General features: G+C 45.9%; 2 protein-coding genes across 2 annotated transcripts; one reads left to right on the top strand and one right to left on the bottom strand.

Moving 5' to 3' along the window:
• The first annotated feature begins 48 nt into the window (after positions 1-48).
• atl1 (atlastin GTPase 1) lies at positions 49-5,940 on the top strand. The gene is made up of 14 exons (XM_068751887.1): positions 49-82; positions 1,487-1,737; positions 2,234-2,368; positions 2,546-2,650; positions 2,992-3,042; positions 3,227-3,283; positions 3,626-3,718; positions 3,801-3,939; positions 4,047-4,174; positions 4,406-4,462; positions 4,589-4,660; positions 4,734-5,165; positions 5,572-5,586; positions 5,827-5,940. Exons 1-14 carry the CDS (start codon positions 49-51, stop codon positions 5,938-5,940), a joined length of 1,683 nt encoding a protein of 560 aa, XP_068607988.1.
• A 3,047-nt stretch (positions 5,941-8,987) lies between these two features.
• On the bottom strand, positions 8,988-12,708 carry sav1 (salvador family WW domain containing protein 1). Its single transcript, XM_068751888.1, has 5 exons — positions 12,520-12,708; positions 11,496-11,978; positions 10,114-10,384; positions 9,803-9,958; positions 8,988-9,372 (listed from the first exon to the last, which is right to left on the bottom strand). Exons 1-5 carry the CDS (start codon positions 12,611-12,613, stop codon positions 9,159-9,161), a joined length of 1,218 nt encoding a protein of 405 aa, XP_068607989.1. The 5' UTR covers positions 12,614-12,708; the 3' UTR covers positions 8,988-9,158.
• Positions 12,709-12,818: the final 110 nt, after the last annotated feature.

The following is a 12,818-nucleotide window of genomic DNA, read 5'->3' as shown; positions in this document are numbered from 1 at the left end:
AGGGCGCCTCATCAGCGGACAGACAGAGGGACGCAAGGACACAGGATCATGGCCAAACACCGTAAAGACAGAGACAGCTGGGGTGAGTGTACGGAGCGTTTCACATTTTCTGCTCTTCTTGACGCACGTAGATTTATTCTGGTCGAGGCGAGGCTACGGAGCGATGCAGCCAATTATTTATTTCTGACTCCACCATGAAAGGCTTGCTATCATCTCGGTTAAATATATTTAGGATTCTGTTCCATCCTAATATCTACTAACTATGAGAAATGCACATAAATAATACGCGTAAATAAATAGGTCAGGCAGGCATAAATAAGATCTATTTTATTTTAAATATATGTAGGTATTACACAATTTAACCCTGTGGTGAAAGCTGTTTACAACCATCAGCATACGGGCCGTGATGGGCTGTGAGGCAGCAAATGCTATAATAGTGCATCGGTAAATAGGGTGTTATTCCCATCAGCATCTCCACCATCACCAACCAGCATCACTGACGTCACTCTGTGGCCCATGTTAACTTTGTGTTCAGAACTGAAAGGGGGGGGGGGGGGGGTGCTGCTCTTTATCTGTTCTGACCCACTTTGCTCCTGTCTTCGGTTAAAGGCAGCAACATGACCATGCAGGCTTGTGCCGGGCCCTGCATGGAGAGGCCTTCTAAAAGAGGTGTGAAGTCAAACTGACAGTCTTTGTCAGGCTTTAGAGGACGATTCCTCTTTAAATTCATTCTGCAATTTTTAGCATCTTAAATACAAATTAATGTTCATCCCAATCAAGGTGAATGGATCCCTGGGCTGGTCACCGGTTCGTCACAGGGGTTCATCCTTTTACATTTTGGAGAATTTACACATCCAGGCACAAAGTTTGCTGTCTCAAAAAAGCATGAAGTCCACAATTGGAATTTAGAAGCTCCATCTGCACCATGATGCAGTTTCCACACGAGATGGCTGAGATTTGAAACACCCTGAGTCAGAGCTGGAGGGTGCCGGGAAAAAGCTGCTCTCATTGGATTCAAGCAGATGGGAAGAAAAGCACGGCGAGATGTCTTCTAAGTATGGACGAGCTTACCCGCGGCTGTATGTTATTGATCTGCGGTTAAAGGGAAGGAGTAATGGACTCATATGTCCTATTTTCTTGTCTAATGGACCAACGAGTTTCCTTAACTTTGTGAATTAGTTCTAACTGTTCATCCAGTCATAAAAAATCATTTTAGCTTACTGCTAATTACAATAAATTATGCAGATAAATATCAGAGACATCATTTATCTGTATAAATCAGTAAATTTCTACCAGTGTTTTTAAAAATATTGGAAATCATCAAGAAGAGAAATGGGAAACTTTCTTAAAAATAATGAGATAGTTTCCTAATATATGATGTATTATCTCCATATAATGAGTTAATATCTCAAAATAATGAGTCATTTTTCATCACATCTGCTGCTGCGTCGATCTGATCTTTTTTCCCCTCGGTCTTGTCTTCCAGGGTCTCTCGGTGACAAAAATGTCTACGACTGGAGTTCGGAGGAGGAGGAGCCAGATGGGCGAGCACGACCTGTGCAGGTGCTGCTGGTAAAGGACGACCACACCTTCGAGTTGGACGAATGCGCCCTGAGCCGCATCCTGCTGGCGGAGGAGGTCCGGGACCGAGAGGTGGTAGCCATCTCTGTGGCCGGAGCTTTCCGCAAGGGCAAGTCCTTCCTCATGGACTTTATGCTGCGTTACATGTACAACCATGTAAGTATCTGGATGGATGAAGATGAAATCCGATGAGGTTTTCAATTAATATCAGATCATTTGCTCTTTCCAGTTCCATGCGAACCATAATATTCAAGGGTCTCCAATAAATTTAGTCTCATTATTCTGGTTTTATGACTGCCAATGATGAGCAATTATTCCTGAATGATTTAATTCTGTTTTTCAATTCATCATATTCTGATTAGAATCACACCTTGCATCAAATTGCATGTAGTTATGGATCACAGCAACTGAACTATGCATGAATTTGAAATACTCATTTCAAAGTATTCACAGAAATGTTGCAAAAAAAATGAAGAAAAGTCTCTCTGATCCAAATTCCGTTCTGGTTCTGCACTAATTTTTTTTAGTTTATTCCCATTTTTTATTTTTTTTGCTAGAATTAAGCACTAATTTTTTTTTTATAATCCGACTGAAAATCAAACCAAACACAGATATGAATGAAGTTTGTTTTAGACTTCTTTGCTTTGCTCAGGCATCTGAAGGCTGGCTCGGAGACAAAGACGAGCCTCTGACCGGCTTCTCCTGGAGGGGGGGCTCGGAGAGGGAGACCACCGGGATCCAGATCTGGAGCGAAGTCTTCCTGGTGGACAAACCGGATGGGAGGAAGGTGAAGTCCGTTCCACAGCTTTAAATGGGATCCCGACTGGCTGAAGCATTGAAATCACAGCGGGTTTCTTCCCTAAAGAGCTGACTCATTTTAGCGCTTCATGACTATTCTACTCCGACTCGTCTTCACCTCTCGGGACAGAGACATGGTGAACATCACGCTTTGTTACTGCCGCAGGTCGCCGTGTTGCTGATGGACACGCAAGGCACGTTTGACAGCCAGTCCACCCTGAGGGATTCAGCCACCGTGTTTGCTCTGAGCACCATGATCAGCTCCATGCAGGTACCGGCGTCCAGCCGTCGGGCTCACATTCACCCATCAGGCTGGTTCAGACTGAAGTACAACCGATGGGTCGGATCCCCCTGCAGCACCGTGAGCCAGATGCTTCTAGCCATGGATGCGGACGGATTTCCATTTCATTTTGGCAGACAGTCAGGTCCCTTTGAGGATGAGCTGCAACCTCTTGATTGACTTGGTTGACGTTAGCGCGTTAGCTTTCGAGACATCTGCTTACTAACATTGATTCTCTGTGATGTTCCTCTGAAATATGTTGTCTTGAATCAACGCTCTTCCATTTTACAAGCGTTTTATATGAATTGATTATGTCGATTATTCTCATTCAGGTTTACAACATCTCACAGAACGTGCAAGAGGACGACCTTCAGCATCTGCAGGTAAACTGAAGGTTGAAAGAGACGCGTCAGCGTGTAAAAGAAACAGCATTAAACACACAGCTGTAATTGACAGGGCTCAAAAGAAGAATCTACTCCTGTAGCTGTGCAAAGCGTCCGCTTTGATCTCTTCATCCAATCACATTTGGCGTTTTCTCAGATTTTGCGTATTCCTTTTCTGTTCCAGCTTTTCACCGAGTACGGCAGACTAGCTATGGAGGAGACTTTCCTCAAACCGTTTCAGGTACTGAAGCTCACTTTCACTTTGTGTCACAGAATTCTCTAAATGACATTTACCGCTGAGCAACGTTGACGGGCTATTTGAAGTGATCCAGAATCCAGGATCTCTTCTGGATCAAAATTTAAATGTAAATTTAAATCACAATGTAATCCTCTATTCCTGGTAACATTCCCAAAGTTTCACCGAGATCCATCTCCAACTTTTTGAGTTATGAGTTGCTAACAGACATACAGACAGACAAATGCCGGCAAAAACTTCTTGGTGGAGGTAATTATTCTATTTAACCGTGATAAATAATGAAAGATATCTTTAATTTGAGGGTTTTTTTTACCCCTCTCCCTGTAGTCCATGATTTTCCTCGTGCGAGACTGGAGCTTCCCGTACGAGTTTCCCTACGGGCAGGAAGGAGGTATGAAGTTTCTGGAGAAGAGACTGAAGGTCAGTTTTAACCATCTGAGGTTGGTTGTCAAAGAGACGATACAAGCGGATGAAAAGCACGAGGTTTCCTTTGCGCGCGCAGATCTCAGAGAACCAGCATGAAGAGCTGCAGAACGTGCGCAAACACATCCACTCCTGCTTCACCAACATCTCCTGTTTCCTGATGCCTCACCCCGGCCTCAAAGTGGCCACCAACCCGCACTTCGATGGACGGATTTCAGGTACGCCATTTTCCATCTCGCCTCTCGTGTTGGATCAAAAATGCAAACACCGAAGACGAGAATTGAAGCGACAACACGCGATTTATATATGATCTGTCTCTGCCCAGAGATCGACGGCGACTTCTTGAGCAACCTGAAGCTTCTGGTCCCGTGGCTCCTCAGCCCTCGGAGCATCGACGTGAAGGAGATCAACGGCAGCGAAATCACCTGCAGAGGCCTGCTGGAGTACTTCAAGGTCAGGACCCGGGCCGAGGTTAACCTCAAACGTCGTTGATTTGTTCTTCTGGGTCACTGCGTTTGGGATGGGTACATTTATATACTTACCTGCACAGGCCTGATGTGAAAGTGTATCTGTGAGGACGCTTTGCACTTCCCTGTTTGCTGCTTTGTGCTGTTTGTAGGAACTTTCTTCTGTTTTTGCACACAAATAAGAATCAATTCTGCTTTTTCTCTCACTTTATTTCAGGCATATATCAAAATCTACCAAGGTGAGGAGCTGCCACATCCCAAATCCATGCTGCAGGTACGTCTTCCAGTTATATTTACGCTATAATTTGTGTATTTGAATACTTTTTGTGATCTTCCTCTACTGGTTTTGACTTAGCAAGCTAAAGTGAAAGATAACTTACTAGCTTTTGCTTCTTCTCAGGCCACAGCGGAGGCCAATAACTTGGCGGCGGTTGCGGCTGCAAGGGATCTGTACAACAAGAAAATGGAGGAGGTAGGCGAAAACTCCAGGTGAATCCCAAACCGGCTGTCTAATCCCTCGATGATCCTCTCCATTCTGTCCTCAGGTCTGCGGGGGGGACCGGCCCTTCCTGGCCCCCAGCGAGCTGCAGGCCCGACACGGCGTCATCAGAGAAGAAGCCCTGCAGGTGTTCCGCGGCGTGAAGAAGATGGGTGGCGAGGAGTTCAGCCGCCGGTACCTGCAGCAGCTGGAGGGCGAGATCGACGAGGTGTTTGTCCAGTACATCAAGCACAATGACTCCAAGAACATTTTCCACGCCGCCCGCACGCCGGCCACGCTCTTCGTGGTCATCTTTGTCATGTACGTGGCTGCGGGCATCACGGGCTTCGTGGGCGTGGACATCATTGCCAGCTTGTGCAACATGATCCTGGGTCTGGCGCTGATCACGCTCTGCACCTGGGCCTACATCCGGTACTCCGGGGAGTACAGAGAACTGGGCGCTGTCATCGACCAGGTGGCCGGTGCGCTGTGGGATCAGGTAATGTAATTACACTACGGACATTGATTAAGAACAAATCTGTCAATCATTATCAATGCAAGTTCATTTAATTAATAATGCACAAGCCCCTGAAGGTGCTCCTACCCATACAGGGGTGGCTAAAGGTACCTTTTATGATTAGGATTATTTTGTGCACTCTGGTACACTTTATATTAAATATATATTTTATTTACTAGATGAATCTCTACAGCAGAAAGATCTAGTTTAACTCAGTAACCTGATTATGAGCAATACATTGTTTGAACCACTGGAGGGCAGAGAGACTCAGTCATGGTGAGTTGTTGGATATGCCATCATTACATGTACAATAATAATAATAATAATAATAATAATAATAATATGTGCTCATGGTCTATGTATTTCTTTCTTCTTAATGCTTCTGCAGGGAAGCACAAATGAGGTAAGTGGAACAAACCTGGATGGATTTTTAATTGGGAGATTATATAGGAAGCTATATTTATTATTTTTGGAAAAGCTTGAATGGGCTCCAGGTTTCTCGGAGGTGTTAGATACATATAAACATGTTTTATGGACTACAAAACCTCCTCCATCTTTCCATCAGCGTAAGGGTGAACATAAAAGGACCCGTACTTTAAGCACTATCTGAATTTGAATTCGTCGTTCTTCTCCGCTCCCCCAGGCGCTCTACAAGCTGTACAACGTAGCGGCCAATCACAGGCACCTGTACCACCACGCCTTCCCCGGGCCACAGGTGGAGGAGGGCGCAGAGGAGCCGGACAGGAAGCGGGACTGATGAGAGACGGCGGCAGGGACGTGATGATGGACACCCGCCAGGCGCTCTGAATGACTTTAACCCTGATAATAACGGACCGTATAACGTGCATTTAGTGGCTGAGCGTCCACGCAGAGGTGGCGGTGGCCATCCATCGCCCGTACAGACACTCTGCCAGAGGAGACCCCAAACCTCCAATCAGCACCGGCTTTCACGGCAGACAGGCCGTTTCCATTGCTGAATTTTAAAAAGTATAGCCAAATCTGTGAAATGCCCATTCGTGATCATCGTTCTGTTCTTTGATTATTAGTGCCGTCTATAGGAATATCTATGAGCTGCATCGTTTGAACGCCAACATAGGTGCTGTGTGTTAAATGATGGCGCCTGACGGGCCTCATCAGCATGGTATATGGTTAATGTCTGTCACCTTTAAGCGCTAAAACTGGGTATACTTTATTTAAAAAAAAAAGATTTGATGGTTGTGACAAAGTGGTTCCAGACAGGGACTCGTGCATTAGTTGTATGTTTTTCGAGCTTTCGTTGTTGTTGTTTGTTTTTAGATCGGGTCGAGCTGGCATTGAATCTCTCCCTGGTCCTTTGTGTTTGAGGGGAAGCGGCGCGTGTTTGCTTTCCATTGTGACGCTGAAACCGCCGTCGTGCTCATTCCACATCTGTTTCATCATCAATCTATGAACTATCATGGCATGGTGGAAGAGGAGAAAGCAGCTTGCATTTGTGTTTGACTACTTTTGGTTTGGTAGACTGTTACTGTTCATCTGTGTATCTGTGATTATTGGTTCAAACCTCGCTGTGAAACATCTGCGCCACATCTGCACCACATCCAGCTGATCACCAACGGGAACACAGTCGTGCATATTTAGCAAGTTCATGCTGAGGTTTGACCTCGTTGGTCGAACCTTTAGAGGCACTGCGGCTTCTGGAGTCTTCCATAATATATATAATCAACATCAGTAAGGCCTTCATCTCAGTCCACTATTTAAAGGAGCAGTTCACCCAAACATGAAAATTCAGAAATGATCTACTCACTCCCATGATGACCGACGTCAGGTTCGCTCTTTATTTTCTTTTATAAATGTCTACAAAGGTTTCCCGGAGTTTTAGAGTCGCACAGTTCCTCTCAACAAAGGAAGAAGATGGGGACTTGTTTTAAAACATTGATAAACTTGTAGATCCTGACACCACGAAGCTCGTGTGCTGTAATTCCAGTTCTCGGCCGAGGCTACAACATAGGTTTCAGTTTAAAAATGATATAAACCACAGGTGAGTTTAGAATCTCAGGGCTTCTGGAGACTTAAAACCAGTCCCCATTTTGTTCGTCTGTTTTATGCGGATGTGGACGAGTTCAGTCAGATGTCAGACATTTCTCTACATTGTGTTGCAAACTGTAAATAATATTGGATGTTTTTTCTGTTAAAAAAAAAAAAGGACAAAACATGAAGGCGTGTTTTTCTTGGATCAAACCACAAGTTCCCAAAAGCTCCTAAAAAAAAATCAGCTCCGGATGTCGAGGGAGTTTCAGCGCATCGAATGGTAAATCAAACTCTTCCAGGTCAACACTGCTACGTTCCAGCATTACGCACTGCAAAGTTTCAGCTACGAGGAAATGACTAATAAAGTTGGACCAAATCAACGGAAGCTGGAGTCATTTCTTTTATGATTTGCTTAGATGTGCTTTATTGCATGTTTACATTCCACCCCCCCCCTTGCAAAGGAAGTTGGGACACTGTGCAAAGTTTAATTAAAAACATGCTTTAATTCATTTCCTTCTGATCATCCGGGTTTGAGAGGGAAGCATCCCCCAGCTCCACTCGAGGGCCACACCGAGGCGTTCCCAGGCCAGCCGTGAGATCCGATCCCGAGTATGTCCGGGGTCTCTTCCCAGTGGGATGTGCACAGAATGCCTCCCCAGCGCTCTCTTTTGCAGTGCTCATCTCAGTTTGCTTGCGTGCGTCACAACTTCTGCAACATCCGCAGACGGGCGCTACCAGCAGCAACCAGTCTCATGAATGTTTTATTCACTGTAGACTTTATTATTTAGTGTCCTGTATTTGCAAAACATAAAATCAGATCTGTACAAACTGACGAGCCCATTCGAAAACAGGTGCGATTCTTGCATAGAGAAACTCACTGAGGTTCTTCTCACATCCATTCCACTGTTGCCTCCTCATCACCCCCCCCCCCCCCCCTTCTCGGTCAATTAACTGGAAGAGCTACTAAACAAAACTTTTCTGAGCATCTCCAACGGATTAGTAATCAGGAGAACGTTTGCAAGAACCTGCCCTTCTTCCATCGAACAAATCTATCAGTCCATAACAATAAAGGCAAGAAATATCCACAAAGAACGAAACGAGAAGTTCAATTGCACTCATTTGGCTAACTTAACGCGTCTTTGAAATGTTCCAGTAGCTTATTTATGTTCATAATACACACTCACATACAAGACAATTCCTGACTTGCAGTAATGCCGAGAGCCAAGAGATGCTCAAACCGCTGCATCAAATGTGACGCGTCACCCAACAAAGGTCTTTAAATAAAGACACGTTTCATATTAAAACTTAAACGTGCTAAAAGTTTTGGTGGATTGTCTTATAATGGATAAGTCATAAAGAAAAGAAAAGAAAAACACTTTTGCTTAAATATAAAAAAAAAAAACCCCCACCGTGGTTTCGGTTTATGAGAGTAACAAAGCAACAGGAAAAAAAAGAAGTCATGAAGTATTTCCAAATTAGAAGAAGCTGCCGGTCGTTTTCTCCCACAGGAAAGAATGACCGGTTTACATGAGGCGAGCGCAGACGTTGTAAAAATTTATAAAAAAAGGCACAGTCTCAGGGTTAGGGTTTCGAACAAATATCCACAGTTCTCAAATCGGAAATCCAAACAGCAATTCAGTTCTCCTGGCGCTGGCTGCGATGGCCGACAGATGGAGCACCCTTTATTTCTCTTTCTTCGTTGGAGTGCTTCTGTTCAGTCATTCAGAAACTGAGTATCGTGTGTGTGTGTGTGTGTGTGTGTGTGTGGGGGGGGGGGGGGGGGGGGGGGGGCACCCTCGTCTGTCTGGACTCGGTGGCTGTATATTTGGATCAAGCGAAGGCACAGATGTGTTTGGTAAAGAGGCAATTAAGAGTCAATCATGAGTTCAAAGAAAACAGTCGACCGCTCCCAAACTGTGGAAACCTCGGAGGGGCGTGGCCCCAAGACGTCCCCGCCGCTCGGACGCGTCACATGTTCCCTGTGAAGTTCTTGCCGGGCTGCTGAGTGTACCACTGCTGCCGCTGTTTGCGCGCCTCCACCTCTGACAGCAGCGCCTGTCGGTAGGCCTCGTACGATTTGACGATGTGCTCCAGCTCCTTCATGAAGAGCAGCTTCAGCATTCCCTGATATGTGTCCAGGTCAGCCAGCTGGAACAGCTCCCACTTCAGGATGTGGTCATACCTGCAGGCAGAGGAAGAGGAAGAGCTTTAAGGGATGCTAAAAAGGTCTTCCGTCAGTTGTTGGATGATGAGAGGGCTGTAGGGGGCGCTGTTGATGCCCGGCAACCAACAGAAACCAGATGCATCTAGCGGTAATTCGTTTGAAAGAATCTGCAGTAAATCAAAGTATTATATGCATTGTGTACATCACTGAAGGAAATGGCTGATTAATTAATCAACCAAAGAGTCAGCCTGATTAAACTCAGGTCGATTCCAAGCAGACATTCTTACACTTCTGGAATTTAAAGTTAAAATGAACATTAGAGGGTTTGTGATTGGACAAACCAGAATATATTTATGATGGACTTCAGGATACTGGATTCAGCATTCTAGAGAAACAGAAGAGCAGACAACTTGGCGGCGTGACCGGCAGCTGCCTTAGCGGGTCTCACTTGAGTGGGGCGCGGGCGTAGACCTGCAGCCAGTCGGGGATCTCGGCCGTGTGGTACGGGTTGGCCGGCACCAGCACCGGCTGGTTCCTTTCTGCGGGACGCGGCTGGTAGGCGACAGGAGGCGGTAGCGGCGGCGGCTGGTCATAGCGAGGCACGCTGGAACAGACGGGTGGCAACGCAACACAGCTTGATGTACGCGTAATACCGTATAAATAAGGTCCCGACAATCCAGGCATCATCTTTAACTGGGTGTGGCGAGATGATCGCTCCAGTAAATCATCAATCAGGGATCAAATAAAACAATGTTATACCTCGGAGCGCAAGGGTGGCGATACTGGGCCCTCTTGTTGATGTGATCCACATAATAAACACCGAACTCTGCCGACTCCACCTTCTCCCAGCCGGGGGGGAGCCCCTCCCGCTCCAGAGGGTGGCTCCAGTGTGTGGTGTTAGTGTTGTGGTCGATGTAGTACTTCCTGCCGCGGATGGTCCAGTCAACGGTCCAGCCACCAGGAAGGGGGTCGTCCACTCCCGTCAGACTGGAGAGGTTCCCCAGGGATTTGGCCTGTATTCGGCCGATGCCTGAGGAAAAGAAACTTTTCATTTTTAGAATCCTCCAGAGAGAGGAAGCCTGAAAAATGTGGGGCTGCTCAAACTCTCCGGCCGTTGTAACGCGGCATGCTATTCTGACATCATCTGATGAATGAGAGGAAATGGGTGTGTTGTTACACTTGGACAAAAAAATAAATAAAAGCAGAAATTCCTGCTCGCTCGCCAGAAAGGCGCTTTCCTTGAGATTATTCTAAACAGCTCTGTTAGAATGGACAGAGCGGATTCATGCAGCATTCCAGTTTTACTGACGAGTGATAATTACTACCAGTCTGAACCAATGGACCCGCAGGGACTCGGAAAGATGAGAGAATAAAAAAAGGAATGTGCCGAGTATCAAGTATTTCAACAAGATGGCCGCCACAATCTGATATATTCTGCACGAGAGTGACAGCAAAAGAGCCGGAGCGCTTTGCCAGCTGCTGAGAGAAGGGACGGAATGTGCACATAATGTGCTCCTCCTCCTCCTCTTCCTCCTCCTCCTCCTCCTCCTCCACCACAGCATAGTCAATACAGACTATTTACAAATGATGATGCAGGAAATGTACTCAAGTCTCGAAATCAAGCCAGAGATCAAGAAAAGTATGAATCAGCAGCGTCACGTTATGACGGGCGGCGCTTCCTGCGTCTTACTGTGATGCATAAGACTTGACTCAGTGCTCAACACCATCGGCAATAAGTCACTGCTGGCCTTCAAATTTCAAACAAAAGTCATGTTTCAGAAGTCAGACCTCCATAAGTCTGTCTTTTATTGTAAAGGAAAAAGTTGCAGGAACGTCTTGTAAAAACTCAGACATTGAAGTTTCCCTTTCGCACTTCAGAGGTGGCTCAATATCCACTTTAATACCCCAGAAGACAGATAAAAATACAAAAAAGGCTTGAAGCCATCACTGCCTGTCGTACTTTCAAAACCACGTGTGCAGAGAATGTAATTCATGATTTGTCACATTCTGAAATCTCATTTCTTTCCAATTTTCTTGTCACCGCCTCTCGTTTACAGGCCTATAAAAATGTGGAAAATCTAAACCACAACTGCAAAAAAAAAAAGAGAGAGAGATAGACGCGAAATAAATGTGATGTTTACCTGAACGAGGCCTGCTTGGAGCTGGGGGAGTGTGCTGTCGTGGAACTCTTTGGAAGTTGTGCTCATTGTGCTCATAGTATCTAAAGTCCTCAGGAAAGCGATCTGGGATCCTCCTGGGCTGGCGCTGCTGGTGTTGCTGGTTGTCGTAGTAAGGTTCCGGAGGGTAATAATAGCGGGCAACATCTCCGTTCTCAGACACGGGGCTTATGTCGGTGAGGAACGACTGTGAGGAGCCTCCGTACTCGCGGGGCAGGTCTCCCAGACTGCGAGGCAGGTACGGCGGCGCTGACATCCGATGGCTCTCTCTGCGGGCCACCTCGTGAGGAGGCCTCTGGACAGGGGTACGGAGAAAGCTCTTGTTGTGAGAGACCACGGGCTCCCGGCTGGATGCCACGGGGTAGGGAGAAGGCCCCATGTCTGGCAGAGGGACCTCTGTGCGTCTGGGAATAGTCGGCCCATGACGGATAAATGAAGGCATAAGATCTGCAAGTAGGTAAACAAGACATTCAGTATCAATCAATACAGTTATATGCGTTTGATTAATGCAATTTAGAACATATGGACCTTTTTTTTTTAACGACAAGAACCTTTATGCAATAGGTAAATACAGAAAATACAAATCACCAGTCTATCGCATTAATAATATACTTAATAACACAGTATATGAAATAACTTACAACCAGTTCCAGCTTGAAGAACGACATAAAAATTCACCTCATTTATTTACAATATAGAAGTAATTAAATACTACAGTGGACGGCCATGCTAGCACTGCCTCTGCCACTATTATGTACATAAACAATGGCTAAGCTAACTGTCAAGCAGCGTTTAACGTAACGCAAATTATATACGAGCTAATGCGCAGAGTTCAATTTCATTAAAACTTTGTTTTAAATGCAGGAGGAATATTAACACGACGTCAAATCCACTCACATTCACCTTAGCCCGTTTGCTAAAACTAGCTAGCTACACATTAGCTGTTCGGTTGAGCTAACGAGGCTAATCGGCTACTTGTTGCGCTTACTTCTGAGGAGCGGCGACGTTTCCTTCTTCACATACTTCCCGTGAACCTCCGCTGGTTTCGACGCTTCGTTTTTACTTTTCTTTCGCGAGAGCATAACTCAAAGCTCGGACACGTCAACAACACGGCTCCGTAATTACGCTGCGCAATCCTTCGTCTCCGTCACGTTTAGTTAGCTCGGAGCTGAAAGGAGACATTTTTTTAGCCTTAACTAGCTAACAGCTGTCAGCCTGCTAACTTCCAGCTAGTCTCCCACCTCCAGCGGCCCAGTCCGCTCTAAGCAGGGAACCCCTCCCACCACT

The sequence above is a fragment of the Brachionichthys hirsutus genome, chromosome 18 (genome assembly GCF_040956055.1).
Source record: "Brachionichthys hirsutus isolate HB-005 chromosome 18, CSIRO-AGI_Bhir_v1, whole genome shotgun sequence".
Taxonomy (NCBI): domain Eukaryota; kingdom Metazoa; phylum Chordata; class Actinopteri; order Lophiiformes; family Brachionichthyidae; genus Brachionichthys; species Brachionichthys hirsutus.
Note: the sequence above shows the minus strand (reverse complement) of the source record. Positions and strands in the feature narration are given on the sequence as shown.